Raw genomic sequence first — 19,262 nt, 5'->3', positions numbered from 1 at the left:
TTTACTACACTCAATGGCTTGACCGCCACAGCCTTCAGTGGCAATGAATTTCACAGATTCATCAACCTCTGAAGAAACTCCTCATTTCAGTTCTAAAAAGGGTCATCATTTCACAGAGGCTGTGCCATCATGTCTTAGTCTCTCCTACAGCAGAAACAGCTTGTCCATGTTCATTCTACCCAGGCTGCTCAGTATTCTAACTTTAAATCAGATTCTCCCTTCATTCTTCTAAACTCCAAGTACAGACCCAAAGTCCTCAATTACTCCTCATATGACAAGCCCTCCATCCCCGCAATCGTTCTTTTAAAGTTGCCTCCGGAATCCCTCCCTTAACACATCCTTGTTTCAATATGGGGCCCAAATCTACTCAATATTCCAAATTTGGTCTGACCAGAGTCTTACATAGCCTCAGCTGTACATCTCTGCTCTTGCATTCTAGCCCTCTTGAAACTTCAGCTAACATTACATGTGCTTCAACTGCCACCTGAAGCTAACATTAGTCTTAAGAGAATCCTGAATTAGGACTCTGTGCTTCAGATTTCTGAATCCCTTCTCCATTTAGAAAATAGTCTACACCTCTATTCCTCCTACCATAATGGATAAACTTACGCTATTGCATCTGCCACTTCTTTGCCCACTTTATCAGCCTCTTTAAGTCCTTCTGCAGCCTCCCTGCTTCCTCAACATTACCTGTCCCGCCACTTATTGTTGCGGAAGACACAATGTCCTCAGTCTCTTCATCCAGATCATTAACGTATCACTTGAATGGTTGTAGTCCCAACACTGGCTACAGCAGAACTGCAATAGTCATTAGCAGTCAGAATTTCAGGTATTAGACGTGAAAGTGTAGCAATTTGGGAGTAAAAATAAGTTAAAATCTCAAAATTGATAATCTTTAATTCTCCAAAATGCAATTCAGTGTTTTGGAGGCCACGCCAACTGACAAAAAAAGAGTACAAGAGAGAGGGGGAAGAACTGTAGAAAAACCAAAATTTTGATGCAAAAAGTCATACAATGAAAAGACTGCCTTGCCAAACACAGCAAATGCAAGTTGGCAGAGTCAGCTGAAAAGATCTTCAAATCAAGTCAGAGAGCACATTATCCCACGAGCAGACAATGGAGAAAAAGCCAACAGCCCACATGTTCACAATCACAAGATACAGCCACTTTACCTTTTGTGTGCCATGCATGGAAACAAAAAAAAAGGGGGAATAGCTGGAATAACAAGCAGTTGCTAATGCACAGGAACACAGTCATGTCTGCACGTAATGGTAACTTGGAGCTCAAAATGTATACAGTAAAAATGAAAGATAACTACAAGTGGATAAAAAGGGGGATTTTTGGATTGAAATTCAGCAGGAGACACGTGCACATCTGGAGTTAATTCAATACAGTATTATATTATCTACACAAAACAGTGTGAGGTATTTCAATTTGCTTAAGTAGAGATGCCAATCTAAGAACCTCACTGCTTCATTGTGATTCCAAGTCAGTCTAATTTTTCATTTTAAAAAATTAAATACCTTTCGGAGTATAATACATTTCACAAAGAATATAATTATGATAAGGTTATTTCCAGCAGCTAAGATAGATCACCTGTGACTCAGTCTAAAATGTAATACTGTGAAGTGTACTCAAGGCAAAATTAATACAAGTTCATTGTAGTAATAGGACTAATTTTATTCAATGTCAGACCAAAACACCATTTGTCCAAGGCATTGAATCCTTCATCATTTTAGCACAACTTGCTTTTAATAAGCTTTTCCTGAAGTGATTTTCTTTTTAAAGCAGCCAGAAATCATGACAAATATTAAACCACTGATACTTCGATATAGAAAAGGGATGAGCTATTCAATACTTATTTATTGGGAGTACAAGAACTGCCATCTTGAAGTAATAGGTCACCATATAATCTCAACATTACTTTAGCTGCAGGACATTTATGGCTTTTTGGAGTTGAGCCATATTCAAACTGAACAGTCACATTGCTGGCACTATTACTGGAGTTGATAAAGCTGAAATGTGGGATACCATTATGTTCAAAATGAAAACCATTCCTGAATTTACATCTAACCTTTATAAATTATGAGTACTTTTTTTTAAAACAAAGAAAAATTCTTAACTAGATTGCCACCATTTTAAAGCCTACAGTTTTCTTTGAAACTCAGATTCTCAAAGTTCACCAAATTCAAAATATAGTTTGTTAACACTGCCTTGCATAACCCTGGTCTACTTTCTCTCCGTGGAGATTGAACGCATCTGCTCCATTCCAGTAGATCAAGCACCAACTGTACAACTTGCAGTCCCATTTCAGATAATATAAATGATTTAGATGTGTACATAGGAGGCATGGTTAGTAATTTTGCAGATGACACCAAAATTAGTAGTGGACAGCGAAGAGGGTTAACTCCGATTACAACAGGATCTGGACCAGATGGGCCAATGGGCTGAAAAGTGAGAGATGGAGTTTAATTCAGATAAATGTGAGGTGCTGCATTTTGGGAAAGCAAATCTTAGCAGGACTTATACACTTAATGGTAAGGTCCTAGGGAGTGATGCTGAACAAAGACCTTGGAATGCAGGTTCATAGACCCTTGAAAGTGGAGTTGCAGGTAGACAGGAGAGTGAAGGTGGCGTTTGGTATACTTTCCTTTATTGGTCAGAGTATTGAGTACAGGAGTTGGGAGGTCATGTTGCAGCTGTACAGGACATTGGTTAGGCCACTGTTGGAATATTACGTGCAATTCTGGTCTCCTTCCTATCGGAAAGATGTTGCGAAACTTGAAAGGGCTCAGAAAAGATTTACATGTTGTCAGGGTTGGAGGATCTGAGCTACAGGGAGAGGGTGAACAGGCTGGGGCTGTTTTCTCTGGAGCGGAGGCTGAGGGGTGACCTTATAGAGGTTTACAAAATTGAGGGGCATGGATAGGATAAATAGACAAAGTCTTTCCCTGGGGTCGGGGAGTACAGAAGTAGGTTTAGGGTGACAAGGGAAAGATATAAGAGACACCTAAAGGGCAACTTTTTCACACAGAGGGTGGTACGTATATGGAATGAGCGATCAGAGGATGTGGTGGAGGCTGGTACAATTACAACATTTAAAAGGTATATGAATAGGAAGGGTCTGGAGGGATATGGGCTGGGTGCTGACAGGTGGGACTAGATTGGGTTGAGATATCTGGCCGGCATGGACAGGTTGGACCGAAGGGTCTGTTTCCATGCTGTACACCTCTATGACTCTGTGCTAAACAAAGAGACCTTGGAGTGCACATGCATAGTTCCTTGAAGTAGAGTGGAAGGTAGATAAGATAGTGAAGACAGCCTTTGGTATGCTGTCCTTTACTGGTCAGAGTATAGAGAATAGGAGCTGGGATATCATATTGCGGCTGTAGAGGATATTGGTTAGACCGCTGCTGGAATATCACATGCAATTCTGATGCCCTTTCTATTGGAAGGATGTTGTGAAACTTGAAAGGGTTCAGAAAAGATTAACATGGATGTTGCCAAGGTTCAAGGATTTGAGCTATAGGGAGAGGCTGTTTTCCCTGGAGTGGAGGCGGAGGGGTGACCTTATAGAGGACTATAAAATCACGAGGGGTATGGATAGGATAAATAAACAAGGTATTTTCCCTGGAGTGGGAGAGTCCAGCACCAGAGGGCATAGGTTTAGGGTGAGAGGGAGAGAGAGAAAAAAAAAGATAAAAAGGGACCTCACTTTCATACAAATGGTAGTGTATGCATGGAATGAGCTGCCAGAGAAAGTGGTGGAGGCTGGTACAATTACAACATTTAAAAAGGCATATGAATAGGAAGCATTTAGAGGGATATAGGCCAAGTGGGACTAGATTAGGTTAAGATATCTGGTTGGCATGGACAAGTTGGACTGAATGGTCTGTTCCCATGCTGTTCATCTCAATGACTAAGTGAGATCGATTGTATTCCATAATTGAAAAGTTGTCAGGTAACAGTCATGAATATAGCAAAAAGCTAGTTTAAGTTGGAGCAAGTGATCTTGAATGTGCAGTTTGTAAAATCATTCAGGAGAAAAGAAAACAAATAATTTCTGAATAACAAAAGTTTGTTTGAAATTTGAATGAAAGAAGCTGGTTTATGAACCTTATTACATATTAATCTCAAAGACTGAGAATCCTATTGAGCATTTGACAGAAATGATACTTTTGTAAAGGAAACATTACATTAATTTCTAGTCAAGTCCAGTGAAAGAAATCATACCAATGTTAAATAAGGAGGTGTGTCAATCTACAATTAAGGTTTTCTCTGGTGAAAACACTTGCTCATTCAGAGAAAAAAGGCAACTTTTTAAAAATGGAGAATACGTTTGCATAAAAGGGCTGCTAATTTATGCAATGTACCCATATCTGGGAGGATATTCATGCAGGAGAATTCCATTCCCACATTTTTAACATTCAGATAAATTTTCTAAATAACCTATTCCTTTAATGTTATTACACACATCTGGGATTAGGTGGGACTTGAAACCAGGCCTCCTAGGTCAGAGGTTGGGACACTCTCACTATCTCAATAATGCAATGATTATGTAAACAGAAGATGGCTTCAACCTCTGACCTGTCCACCCAGCATGCCCCCAGTACACCACATGCTTTTTTCAGCATTACAACCTTGCAGATTTCACCTTAGCTTCTGTCATTGTGCAATAAGAAAATATCCAACATTTCCCAGCTACTTTAATAGAATCATTTGTAATAACCTGATAGGCATAGATTGGGTTTATTCAAGTGCTGCTAAGACTTCTGCTTCAACTATGCAAGTGTACTTAGAGGGAGTTAAAAATCTCAGCCCAAGTTTCATGAATGTAGCATTAGTCCTTGATAAGAATGGACTTTATTGAGCTGATGGCATCTTTACATCCCAGGCTTATGAAAATTTAATATTAAAAGGAACTTAACCTATTCAAACATCCACAGCATAAGGAGCTCTATTAAAGCCCCATGCAGAAAATGCATTTATAAAGATACATGTAGCATGGCTTGTCAAAGATTTTTCAGTTTTGCCAAGCCAGTCTGCCTCTGTGCCACTTAGTCTTCAGGACTTGCTTTGATTCAATGCATAGACTCAAGCATAAAGTTATATAGTCACATAATAGACTAGGCAAGCAGAGAAAACTGATGGATTTCAACTTGAAGTAGTAGATGGTTAAGCTCAGATCAAGGCTGACAAACCTGACTAGTTTAAAGAGAAACAAGGAGCTGTGCAGGAACAGAGGGTTTTATTCAGATGAACAAACATGTACGTAAGCTCTAAAAGGTCAATGGACAGATGAAAGAGAAGGAAGTTTTTTGTGAATTATACAGAGGCTTGGTCAGACTACATCAGTTTTGAATAATTGGCCTAAAACAAATAGACAGACTAGTTAAGGAGGTTGAGGAGGAATGTGTGGAATTTCTTTTTGCCCAGAAGGTGGTGGAACTCACTACATGTAAAAGGTGATAGAGGCAGAAACCCTGATAACATTTTTTGTAGTATTTAGTTGGGCACTTTTATGATGCCAATGCATATGGGCCAAGTGCTGGAAAAACTGATTAGATAAGTTAGGTGATGGTTTTTGACTGGTGTAGACTTGATGTTCTTAAGAGCCTTTTTTATGCTTGATGACTGGGATTCCAGTGTACAGTCAGAGGGATATCAGGTCATATAAAAGTATCGTACACATCCTAGTGATTAAGAAGTAGCCATGATATTACAGAACTAGACAACAAGGGCTAACTTTAACCCCAAATGTGGTTGGGTTGGGGTCACAGGAAGTGGATTGTACCAATCTTAAACCTGACCTCAAACTATTAGAGCTTAACAGGGACTGTCCCAGAGATGAACAGGTACACAACCTGCTAACAGGCTTATTATGCCTTAAATAGAGATCAGAGGCCTTTATATTTTACATTTGAACTTTGACTTTTCCAGAGAGACAAGGGCAGCTTCAATGAAATGTCTTGACTCCTTGGGTGTGGACCCGAAGGAGCAATGATGCTTTCTTAGTTCCCTGACATAGCATTCATACCCATCTCCAACACTACCAAAATCTCCCATCCATCAGGCCAGGGAACAGCACCCAAGCATCGCACATCCTGTGCCACCCCTCTATCCAATCACTGCAGGGTTAGGGATCCATCAGTTCTCACTGTCTAAAAAGGTTAACCAATGGGTTCCTTAACTGGTCCTGGGTGGCCAGTCTCCTACAGCATTCCTCGTTCAACAGCAAGCTGAGCCCCTCAAATCAGACTGGTTTCCAAGCACAGATCTAGTTAGACAAACATGCCACAGAGAGAAGATTCTGGAGCCTGCAGGGAAACCCTGATAGCTCAGCTTCAACTCTGCAACCAAACTTAGCAAACCCTCTGCCCGAAAACCCTACCCACAGCATAGAATTCAATCCCCCATTGCAATTTGAGGATGAGGACCTGCCAGACCTCAACAAAGCAGTTCTTAACAAATAGGCTTCTGCTGCTAGTGTCCTCGGAGGGTCAAATATTGGCCACAAGTGCCTTTTTTGATTCCACTGAGCCTATCCCACAGAACAAACAGGAAGTTTGCTGGCACTTCTCCAGTCAATAGACAAGACACTCACTCAGTTTTCAGGCTTTGCTAGGCTTCTCTTTTCTTCAAAGTTTGGGAGAAGATTTGTAGCTCGGATGCTCGTTGTTGTGGTTCTGTTTGCCGAGCTGGGAATTTGTCTTGCAGACGTTTCGTCCCCTGTCTAGGTGACATCCTCAGTGCTTGGGAACCTCCTGTGAAGCGCTTCTGTGCTGTTTCCTCCGGCATTTATAGTGGCCTGTCTCTGCCGCTTCCGGTTGTCAGTTCCAGCTGTCCGCTGTAGTGTCCTAGTGTGGCTAGTCCTTTGGGTTGTGGCATGTCTAGCCATACTACCATACATCAGGAGCATTTCCGAACTGACAGCAAGACTACTGCGACCACTAGGACTCATAACAGCACACAAACCAACAGCCACTCTCAGACAACAACTCACCAGAACGAAGGGCCCGATACCCAGCATGAGCAAAACCAATGTAGTGTACAAAATCCCATGCAAGGACTGCACAAAACACTACATAGGACAAACAGGAAGACAGCTAACGATCCGTATCCATGAACACCAACTAGCCACGAAACGACACGACCAGCTATCCTTAGTAGCCACACACAGATGACAAGCAACATGAATTCGACTGGGACAACACTACCATTATAGGGCAAGCCAAACAGAGAACAGACAGGGAATTCCTAGAGGCATGGCACTCATCCACAGACTCTATCAACAAACACATCGACCTGGACCCAATATACCGGCCACTACAGCGGACAGCTGAAACTGACAACCGGAAGCGGCAGAGACAGGCCACTATAAATGCCGGAGGAAACAGCACAGAAGCGCTTCACAGGAGGCTCCCAAGCACTGAGGATGTCACCTAGACAGGGGACGAAACGTCTGCAAGACAAATTCTCTCTTTTCTCTAAAGAGCCAGGGATGTTGAATCAGTTGAAATAGATAAAACTGTGATAGACAAAGGCCAAAGGAATATGCATCAAAACATTCATTAATAGAGTCCAAGATACAGGTCAGCCACAATTTAATTGAATAATAGAACAGGTTCAAGGGTCGAATGGCCTATTCATTGGTGTCCTGTTTTTGTTTGATCTGTCAATGTGAAAAACAAAAAGAAACTATTCCAAAACTTAAGAGGAGAAAGATACTATAAGGGGAAACATGAGAGCAAAAGAATATTTTAATGCCACATTGCACCATATTTGAGGTATGCATAATGCATACTTAAATACATCATATAGCAATTTCTCCTGCAAATACAATGTATTTTTCCTTATTAGCAGGGTACACAAGCAAACCATTTAGTGAACAGCAGCATATATGCTTGATAGGACACAAACTTGGGCTTCCTCACAGATTAGGTTTAGCCATTATGGCTAAAGCTTGCTGGTTTCAAATTACATTTTGACAAGATGCACAGTATCAGGTACACATGACTCATGACTGTTATATAATGTTTTTCAATGACAACTTATGTTCAAACTCTTCCTCACACTTTCTACATATTTTTTAAAATATCTTTCACAACCCAAGAACCCCATGTTCTTTCAACCTCAATCTTGTGCGTGCCTAAGTCACTCACCATGGTCCCAAGCTTACAAGTGCCCCCCACCCCCTCATCCTTTTCCATCTCTTCCGCAAAACCTCTGACATAAGCTTTTGGTCATCTGTCCAATAGGATCACTGACTGTTATATTTTATGCTCCATTGAAGCACCCTTGAGACTTTTGATAATATTAAAGGCATTACATAAATACAACATGCAGAATATTGTTGTAGCTCTGGAGGTAACATACCTAAAGAACCAGAAAGACATCCAGGGCAAAGTCAATAAGTGACAGGTTCACCACTTCCACGTAAAGACCTTCAAGGAGGTTCAAAAAAGATTGCGATGCCATACAGTATTTGGTGCAGTTTCCCCCACTTTGCAAGCTTGTTAAAGCAAACTAGGGAGGTTCCACGAAGGTCACAGGAGTGGAAAAACTGGAACCCAGCTCACAGCTCAAGGTACATAACTGCAAAACCCAGTCCAACCCACAACTATCCAATCAAGAACAATACATCTTAACATGCATGAACTAGGTAATATGACATTCAACCATTTGGCAGCATAGTCATTTCACTTATTCTCATGGATGGTAAGAGATAAAAACAAGGGCTGCAGATGCTGGAAACCTGAGTCTAGATTAGAGTGGTGCTGGAAAAGAACAGGTCAGGCAGAACCCAAGGAGCAGGAAAATCAATTTTCCTGCTCCTTGAATGCTGCCTGACCTGCTGTGCTTTTCCACCACCACTAATCTAGACTCATGGGTGGTAAGAGCCTACATTACATAATGCCATAGATCACCGGGCTGCAATGAAGTGTGGAGAAGGGAAGAATAAGAATATTGAAAGCATTTTTAATCTATTTTTATACTTTTTAAATAAGTCACAAGAGGAAGATTAGGTAACATTTCCCACCATCGTATGATTAAGATTAGGACATATTACTTTTACTTCCCATTTCTTCTGTCTTAATTGCTGTCACACAAGCAACAGAAGTAGTGAAAGCAAATTTACAGCTCAGAGTCAGAGATGCACAACATGGAAACAGAACCTTCGATCCAACCCGCCTAACAATTTGTTACCTTTAATGTTAGAATTTCATTTAATTTCTTTTGTCCAGGTTAAAACAAACAGGTGACAACACTAATAAACAGTGTGGCACTCTAGACACTGTCACCCACTGCTCTTCTTCACAATGTTATCACTTTACACGAGCAAAGGCAGGGTATGTTATGGAAACAGTTAAGCATGAGGGATGACTTCTTTGCACATGTGCATGGTCCAAAGAACCATAGCAGAACACAATCAACTGGAGGTAAGTTACATGATCTGGGCAACCAACTCCACTGAGATTGACCAATTCAGCTCAAGCCAAGCCACAAATCTGAGGCTTCCCTGGTCTATATAGATCAACAGATCTTCTGTCCATACACTTTATACAACTTCATAATTGGAGATAATCCTACTGAAAATTGAACACATTAAACAGCATCTTCGATGTAATAAAGCATCTTCAGACACTTCACAAGAGCAATGTACAGAAAAAAAGGAGACATACAGCTGATATTATGCAATATTTTAAGGTTACAAACTTAAAAATGTGTCTAAGGCATTGTATGAGGTCAATGTGATTTTATAATGACAATGCAGAAAAACCTTTTGATATATTGTGTCAAATTTTGGCTCAATATCAAATTTTGTTTGATAATGTTCCAAATACATTCCTTGGGCCATCTTATAAGAGTCAGATGTACAGCACAGAAACAGACTCTTCAGTCCAATTTGTCCATACTGACCAGATATCCTAAATTAATCTAACCCCATTTGCCAGCATTTGGCCTGAATCCCTCTAAACCCTTCTTATTGATATACCCATCCAGATGCCTTTTAAAATGTTGTAATTGCACCAGCCTCCACTTCCTGTGGCAGCTCATTCCATACACATACCACCCTGTGAAAAGGTTTTAAAATCTTACCACTCTCACCCTAAACCTGCCCTCTGGACTACCCCACCCCTGGGAGGAGACCTTATCTATTTACCCTATCCATGCCGCTCAATTTTATAAACTTCTACAAGATCACCCCTCAGCCTCCAATGCTCCAGGGAGGATAGCCCCAGCCTATAGCTCAGATCCTGGGCGGCACAGTGGCACAGTGGTTAGCACTGCTGCCTCACAGCGCCAGAGACCCGGGTTCAATTCCCACCTCAGGCGACTGACTGTGTGGAGTTTGCACATTCTCCCCGTGTCTGCGTGGGTTTCCTCCGGGTGCTCCGGTTTCCTCCCACAGTCCAAAGATGTGCAGGACAGGTGAATTGGCCATGCTAAATTGCCCGTAGTGTTAGATAAGGGGTAGATGTAGGGGTATGGGTGGGTGGCGGGTCGGTGTGGACTTGTTGGGCCGAAGGGCCTGTTTCCACACTGTAAGTAATCTAATCTAATCCTCCAAATCTGGCAACATGCTTTCTGAACCCTTTTGAGTTTCACAATATCCTTCCTGAAGTGGCCTAACCAATGCCCTGTATAGCTGCAACATGACTCCCAACTTCTATAGTTTAGAAGAGAGTGGTGCTGGAAAAGCACAGCAGGTCAGGCAGACAGCATCCAAAGAGCAGGAAAATCAGCGTTTTGGGCAAAAGCTTTTCATCAGGAATAGAAGCAGGAAGCCTCCAGGGTGGAGAAATAAATGGGGGGTGGGGAGGGGTAGGGGGAGAAGAAAAAGAAGCGCTGGGGAGAAGGTAGCAAAGAGTACAATAGGTGAATGGGGGTGGGGATGGAAGTGATAGGTCATAGGGGAGGGTGGAACAGATAGGTGGAAAGGGAGATTGGCAAGTGGGACAGGTCGTGAGGACAGTGCTGAGCTGGAAGGATGGAACTGCGGTAAGGTGAGGGGAAGGGAAGTGAGGAAACTGGGAGTCCACATTGACGCCCTGGGGTTGAAGTATTCCAAGGCGTTCTTCCTCTAGGCGTCAGGTGGTGAGGGAGCGACAGTAAAGGCGGCCCAGGACCTGCGTGTCCTCAGAGTGGGGGGGGGGACGGTGGGGTTGATTGTGCGGGTGTCCCAGAGATGTTCCCTAAAGCGCTCTGCTAGGAGGTGTCCAGTCTCCCCAATGTAGAGGAGACCTCATCGGGAGCAATGGGATACCATAAATGATATTGGTGGATGTGCAGGTAAAACTCCTATACTCAACGCACTGACCAATAAAGTAAAGCATATCAAAAGCCTTCTTCACTATCTTATCTGTGATTCCACTTTCAAGGAACTATGAACCTGCACTCCAAGGTCTTTGTTCAGCAACACTCCCCAGGAACTTTCCATTAAGCGTACAAGTCCTGCCCTCATTTGCCTTTCCAAAAGGGAACATGTTAAATGCACAATTTACAGTCGTCAAGTGTAAAATGACAGTTAGTAGGCAGGTACAACCAATAATATGGTCAGCTTAGAGAGTTCCCTTTGATAAGAGAAGCGCAAGCTAATAAATTTTGCACATAAATTATTCAATTGAAAAGCACGGATGAATTTACTGGCAGTGGTTATTAGATGAAAAAAACTACTGGCGATTTGGTGATGAGAAAACTGTTCAGTTGTGCATAAGAGCATGGTCTGGATATAAATAGAAAAGAGCTGGAGGGCTCGAGATACCTTTGAGCTAGGAGGCCTGCGTTCAAGACCCACTTCCTCAAGAGATGTGATAATATCTCTGATCTGGTTGATTAGAAAAAGTCTCAGTCAGGGATGGTGGAATTTTAGACAGGAAATTGTAAATACTCGGGTCCAGATAACTATAGGAAAAGGAACGGATAGTGGCCCGAGTGAAAATGGGTAACAGCCCAGTGTTCCAGGATCTCCAGAGTTCTTCAAAACTTTTACCAGGAGAATAGGGGCGAAAGGTCACCAAGGAATTTAAACACAGCCATGGGAAATTCAAGTGGAGGTACTGGTGAACCAAAAGTTACCATGGACCAAGGTTGACGGAGTGGATCAGATTAGATTCCCTACAGTATGGGAACAGGCCCTAACAGGTCCACACAGACCCTCCAACAGTAACCCACCCAGACCCATTCCCCTACCCTATAATTACCCCTGACTAAAACACCTAACACTATGGGCAATTTAACATGGCCAATTCACCTGACCTGCACATCTTTGGATTTGGATGAAGAAGATTTCGCTTTCGGATGAAATACTTTCTGGAGTCAAACAAAATATTTGAATCCGTAGTAGGATTTTCACTACCAGAGAAGCCCTCCAGTCCCTTACTTATGAAAGGAAGCGGTTTAAGTATCTTGTACACCATTCCAATCGCACCATTTACTCCCATTAAGCAATATCGATTAGTCACTGCGTGTGCACAGCAGGAAGGGGAAACACAACAATCAATGTTTGTACACCTTGAATGAAACGGGACAAAAATATTTCTAACTTCTAGATGATTAGATAGTTAATTGCGGGAGGGGGAATAAAGTATTCCTTAAACGAGAGCGCAAGGTGGCAACAAAAAACATCCAACAAACCCACAGTGCGCTGTCCGACCTAGAGCTGCAGGCGGGGAAAGAAGAGAGCCCTCCTATTTCCCGGTCGGTCACTTCCACCTCCTGGTGCTCAGTGTAACCCTCGGGTCAGCAGCAAAATGCACTTATACATTTCTATGGCTGGAAGCTGATAGACAGGGAATAGAAATGGCCCTGCACCGTGTGGACAGTCATTGCAACAATCAGGAGCTAAACATTAATCTACCGAGCCTCAACCTTGTTGATCCAATCTTAATATTTGAATCGGATTCGATTAGCCAATTGGAAAATTTAACAGCACATGATTTTTCTTCCCCTTCTTCACTCCGAGCGGTTCCCTAGCTGCCAGCAAGCGGACTCTTAGCCTGATCCAATTCGTTTGCAGTGAGAACACACTGCAGCCAGTGCACACCACTGAGGCAGGCACCTCCTCTGCAGGACTCGACAAACTGGTTTGTCCCATTCGCCTCATGATTACCCCGTCCTCCACAAAGACACTGGCACCAGGACTGGTATTCACTGAAAGGGACTGGGCTGTGGGATGGTCCCAGTCACACACAAAAAAAAACTTGGCAAGTGCCCTACACAAATGGACATGTAGTAAACTCAACAATATTGAGTTTTTTAAAAAATATACAGTGGGAACAGTCTCTGTGTCTGTGAAAGGTTCACTCCATGATTTGACAGTATCCGATGCACAGCTTATAGATCAGACTGGGACAACTGCATGAGGAACTGCACACAACCCCAAAGTAATTCACCCAACAAAATGATGCAAAATAGCCCTTGAAATCAAGAGCTTTATTTTATAGCAATGCAGATAAGCGGCCAGCAAACCAACGTTAAGGGACAGAAATTGCAAGTACACACACTGTTAGCTTCACTGGGATTCTCTGAAGCCAAGCCCCACTGATCCCACCGGGAGAAATGACAGACAAAGGGCAGTAATGTTTCAGGCAGGAAGCCTCGGTTTACCTGCAAACGGTGATGAGGTTTTTCCGTTCCACTGCAGCGTTCCTCGCCAAGCTCTTCTTTCGCGAGAAATTTAGTCCCAGGCTGATAGAAGCCATTCTCTCTCTTAAAAAAAGATGCGAATCAGAACCAAAGTGAACTCTGGCAGGAGTTGAGGGGCGGTGGGGGGATGCTGAAATGATCTGCGGTGCACGGTGCTCCAGGAGCAGATTGTGGGAGCAGGCTGAATGCTCATCCGTGCAGCCGGCTTCAGCCAGAACAGAGCCCAGATTCAGCCAAAATAAACCTGCAGCTGCTGCAGCAAAGAAACCCCACACAGCAGCAAACAGGGAAGCAAATGATTCGGAACTGCCAACGAGAATGAGCTGTAGTCCAGAGGCACTTGTGCATCAGGATCAATGCATTATGCAACAGCTTTGTACAATAATATTTTCAGTAGACCTGCAAGTGTTAGCTTTGCACATGCTTGGTATTCCGCACAGCTAATATCCTGGTTCCCCCTGCCTCCCTCCGGTATTTGAGAGCCCAGTACTAGCTGTGTCCATTACTGCCTTTTCCCAGCACAAACAGTCCCAACGAGAAACTGGGAAACAAGCTGCTCTCCATCCAGTTTCCTTCTGTCACACACCACGGGACCGGAAGTTTACAGCTCGAATTGCCTTTAAAGGGACACACCGACAGTCTGACCTCACCCAGGCAAAAGCATAGGGAGGGTCCACGCATATACATTGTTCCCCAACCCCTCCCCGCAGGATAGCAACATCGAAACACAAAAACCGGCTGGTGTTACACTCTATTGCCTCGCTGTGTACGACTTCAAAAGCGGTCGTTGTGCTACAAAGGCAAATATTGCCAATGCTGGAAATCAGAACCCGGAAATGATGGATATGTCCAGCTGCATTTTGCATGATCTGCAGAGAACAATAACCGAACCTGTTCAGTACTGCTTTTTTTTAGCTGTTTATTTATAAATCACTGTCGGCCTATATCTTGTGAAAAGGCTGCATCTCACGTCTTCTGACGTGAATTAATTGTCTGGTGTCAAACTGATTAGGTTGCGCTTAACACTCAACACCTCGTAAGTCGTGTCCTATCGGGACTCCATCTGCTCCGGCTTGTCTTGATTTCATGTGAAAGTGATGATTGAGTGCTGAATGTTCTGAATGGTCTTTGTTTTGACTTGAATATTATTTCCTTACACCCTCAGTGTAATGCAAGGAATTAGCCCGAAAGCATCGGTGCTCATTTTCACCTCGAAGTGAGATTATTAACCAAAGCAGAGTTCGAGAAAAGCTCAGAATTGTAGGGCTGAGCGAGTTTGGAGGAATGAACAAAACAAACCCCTCAGATACCAAAAAAAAATCAGACACGAAATCAGCTGACATTCAAGCATTTCTTAAGGCTTTGATCAGCTAACTCACAATTTTTCAAAGAAAATAAAAGAAAACGCACCACATTGTCATTCCTGGTCGTGAAACAGAAACTGCTGGAAATGCTCAGCAGATCTGGCAGCATCCGAGGAGAGAGAGAAGATTTCTTTCTAGTATGACTTTTCAGACAGGGATAATTATGCTGCCAGACCTGCTGATCCAGCAGTTCAGATTCACCAATACAGGCATAGATTGTTGGACCCCTTGAGCCTGCTCCACCATTCAATAGGATCATGGCTGATCCGATATTCCTCACGTCCACTTTTTTGCCTTTTCCCTGTTAACCCTCGATTCCCCTACCTAAAAATAATCAATCTATCTCAGCCTTAAATATACACAAGGACTCTGCGAGGGTCTCCAAAGGCTCAAACCGTTGGAGAATATATAGGACTCTGCCGTTCATCTCATTCTGAAATTGCACCCCTTTATTCAGAGACTGTGTTCCCTGATGAGGGGAAACATCCTCTCAGCATTTACACTGTCAAGCCCCTTAATAATCCTACATGTTTTAATGAGATCACCTCTCATTCTTGTAAACCCCTGTCCGTAGAATCTCAACCTGTTTAACTTTTACTCATAAGACAATCCCTCCATTCCAGGGATCATCCGAGCAAACCTTCTCTGAACTGCTTCAAATGAAATGATATCTGCTTAAGTAAGGAGACCAAAACTGCTCACAGTACTCCAGCTGTGGTCACACCAGCATTTTGTACATTTGCAATACGGTTTCCATACTCTTATACTTAGTCATAGAGTCATAGAGATGTACAGCACGGAAACAGACCCTTCGGTCCAACCCGTCCATGACAACCAGATATCCCAACCCAATCTAGTCCCACCTGGTAGCACCTGGCCCATATCCCTCCAAACCCTTCCAATTCATATACACATCCAAATGCCTCTTAAATGTTGCAATTGTACCAGCCTCCACCACATCCTCTGGCGGCTCATTCCATACATGTACCACCCTCTGCGTGAAACAGTTGCCCCTTAGGTCTCTTTTATATCTTTCCCCTCTCACCCTAAACCTATGCCTTCTAGTTCTGGACTCCCCAACCCCAGGGAAAAGACTTTGCCTATTTATCCTACCTATGCCCCTCATAATTTTGTAAACCTCGATAAGCTCACCCCTCAGCCTCCGACACTCCAGGGAAAACAGCCCCAGTCTGTTCAGCCTCTCTCTGTAGCTCAGATAGTCCAACTCTGACATTCAAGCATCTTCTGAGCCCTTTCAAGTTTCACAACATCTTTCCGATAGGAAGGAGACCAGAATTGCACGCAATATTCCAACAGTGACCTAACCAATGTCCTGTACAGCCGCAACATGACCTCCCAACTCCTGTACTCAATACTCTGACCATAAAGGAAAGCATACCAAATGCCTTCTTCACTGTCCTATCTACCTGTGACTCCACTTTCAAGGATCTATGAACCTGCACTCCAAGGTCTCTTTGTTCAGCAACACTCCCTAGGACCTTACCATTCATCTGCAAACTTAGTAACTGTCTTCTTATGCTTGCATCCAAATCATTTATGTAAATGACAAAAATTAGAGGACCCAGCACCGATCCTTGTGGCACTCCACTGGTCTCAGGCCTCCAGTCTGAAAAACAACCCTCCACCACCACCCTCTGTCTTCTACCTTTTAGCCAGTTCTGTATTCAAATGGCTAGTTCTCCCTGTATTCCATGAGATCTAACCTTGCTAATCAGTCTCCTATGGGGAACCTTGTCAAACTCCTTACTGAAGTCCATATAGATCACATCCACTGCTCTGCCCTCATCAATCTTCTTTGTTACTTCTTCAAAAACTCAATCAAGTTTGTGGGACATGATTTCCCACACACAAAGCCATGTTGACTATCCCGAATCAGTCCTTGCCTTTCTAAATACATGTACATCCTATCCCTCAGGATTCCCTCCAATAACTTGCCCACCACCGAGGTCAGGCTTACCGGTCTATAGTTTCCTGGCTTGTCTTTACCGCCCTTCTTAAACAGTGGTACCACGTTTGCCAACCTCCAGTCTTCCGGCACCTCACCTGTGACTATCGATGATATAACTATCTCAGCAAGAGGCCCAGCAATCACTTCTCTAGCTTCCAACAGAGTTCTCAGGTACACCTGATCAGGTCCTGGGGATTTAGCCACTTTTAACCATTTCAAGACATCCAGCACTTCCTCCTCTGTAATCTGCACATTTTGCAAGATGTCACCATCTATTTCCCTACATTCTATATCTTCCATATCCTTTTCCACATTAAAAACTGATGCAAAATATTCATTTAGTATCTCCCCCATTTTCTGTGGCTCCACACAAAGGCCGCCTTGCTGATCTTTGAAGGGCCCTATTCTCTCCCTAGTTACCATTTGTCCTTAATATATTTGTAAAAACTCTTTGGATTCTCCTTAATTCTATTTGCCAAAGCTATCTCATGTCTCCGTTTTGCCCTCCTGATTTCCCTCTTAAGTATACTCCTACTTCCTTTATACTCTTCTAAGGATTCACTCGATCTATCCTGTCTGTACCTGACATACGCTTCCTTCTTTTTCTTAACCAAACCCTCAATTTCTTTAGTCATCCAGCATTCCCTATACCTACCAGCCTTCCCTGTCACCCTGACAGGAATATACTTTCTCTGGATTCTTGTTATATCATTTCTGAAGACTTCCCATTTTCCAGCCATCCCTTTACCGGTGAATATCTGCCCCCAATCAGCTTGCCTAATACCATCAAAATTGGCCTTTCTCCAATTTAGAACTTCAACTTTTAGATCTGATCTATCCTTTTCCATCACTATTTTAAAACGAATAGAATTATGGTCAATGGCCCCAAAGTGCTCCCTCACTGACACCTCAGTCACCTGCCCTGCCTTAATTCCCAAGAGTAGGTACATCCACATACTGAATCAGAAAATTGTCTTGTACACACTTAAGAAATCCCTCTCCATCTAAACCTTTAACACTATGGCAGTCCCAGTCTATGTTTGGAAAGTTAAAATCCCCTACCATAACTACCCTATTATTCTTACAGATAGCTGTGATCTCCTTACAAATTTGTTTCTCAATTTCCCTCTGACTATTGGAGGGTCTATAATACAATCCCAATAAAGTGATCATCCCTTTCTTATTTCTCAGTTCCACCCAAATAACTTCCCTGGATGTATTTCTGGGAATATTCTCCCTCAGCACAGCTGTAATGCTATCCCTTATCAAAAATGCCGGTCCCCCTCCTCTCTTGCTTCCCTTTCTATCCTTCCTGTAGCATTTGTATCCTGGAACATTAAGCTGCCAGTCCTGCCCATCCCTGAGCCATGTTTCTGTAACTGATATGATATCCCAGTCCCATATTCCTGACCATGCCCTAAGTTCATCTGCCTTCCCTGTTAGGCCCCTTGTATTGAAATAAATGCAGTTTAATTTATTAGTCCTAACTTGTCCCTGCCTGCCCTGACTGTTTGACTCACTTCTGTTCTCACCTGTACCCGTCTCAGATCGATCTCTTCCCTCACTATCTCCCTGGGTCCCACACTCCCACCTTAAATCCTCCCAAGCAGTTCTAGCAAATCTTCCTGCCAGTATATTAGTCCCCTTCCAATTTAGGTGCAATCCATCCTTCTTGTACAGGTCATTTCTACCCCAAAAGAGATTCCAATGATCCAAAAATGTAAATCCTTCTCCCATACACCAGCTCCTCAGCCATGCATTCATCTGCTCTATCCTCCTATTCCTGCTCTCACCAGCTCATAACACTGGGTTTAATCCAGATATTACTACCCTTGAGGACCTCCTTTTTAAATTTCTGCCTAACTCTCTGAAATCTCCCTTCAGAATCTCTACCTTTTCCCTTCCTTCAATCCCTTTAAATAAGGGTCAACATTTCATTAGCTTCCCAGATTGCCTGATGCACCTGGATGCTAGCTTTCTGTCCTTCATTTACAAGTACCCCTAAATTCCTTTGTGTTGCAGCTTTCTGCATCTACGCTTTTAAGCATCTAGAATATTTCACTTTTATAATTTCTGGTGTTGAATGCTCCATCCATTCTCTCTGGAGCCCATGGGCGTTGAGGGGGAAGGGTAAGGCCAGAAAGGGAAGATGCTAAATTTGAATGGAGGGGGTCGAGAAGGTGAGCAGAATGTGTGAATGAGCATTGGTAGGATAGAATCCAGGCTGTAAGGTTTTGGATGAGCTTAGGTTTATGATGGATGAAAGCTCAACTTCAAAT

At 43.0% G+C, this 19,262-nt stretch overlaps 1 protein-coding gene across 4 annotated transcripts in view; it reads right to left on the bottom strand.

Moving 5' to 3' along the window:
* Positions 1–14,298, bottom strand: part of rundc3b (RUN domain containing 3b) — a 113,533-nt gene extending 99,235 nt beyond the window's left edge. Inside the window, exon 1 of one of the 4 annotated variants that reach the window (XM_072575847.1) lies at positions 13,612–14,298. In XM_072575847.1, coding sequence (XP_072431948.1) covers positions 13,612–13,706 — 95 coding nt within the window. In that variant the 5' untranslated portion in view covers positions 13,707–14,298. Of the gene's footprint in view, positions 1–12,643; positions 12,663–13,611 lie in introns of those variants that run through there. The other 3 variants (XM_072575846.1, XM_072575850.1, XM_072575849.1) reach the window with 3 other exon arrangements.
* Positions 14,299–19,262: the final 4,964 nt, after the last annotated feature.

This window comes from Chiloscyllium punctatum, chromosome 8 (genome assembly GCF_047496795.1).
Source record: "Chiloscyllium punctatum isolate Juve2018m chromosome 8, sChiPun1.3, whole genome shotgun sequence".
NCBI classification, from domain to species: Eukaryota; Metazoa; Chordata; class Chondrichthyes; order Orectolobiformes; family Hemiscylliidae; genus Chiloscyllium; species Chiloscyllium punctatum.
Note: the sequence above shows the minus strand (reverse complement) of the source record. Positions and strands in the feature narration are given on the sequence as shown.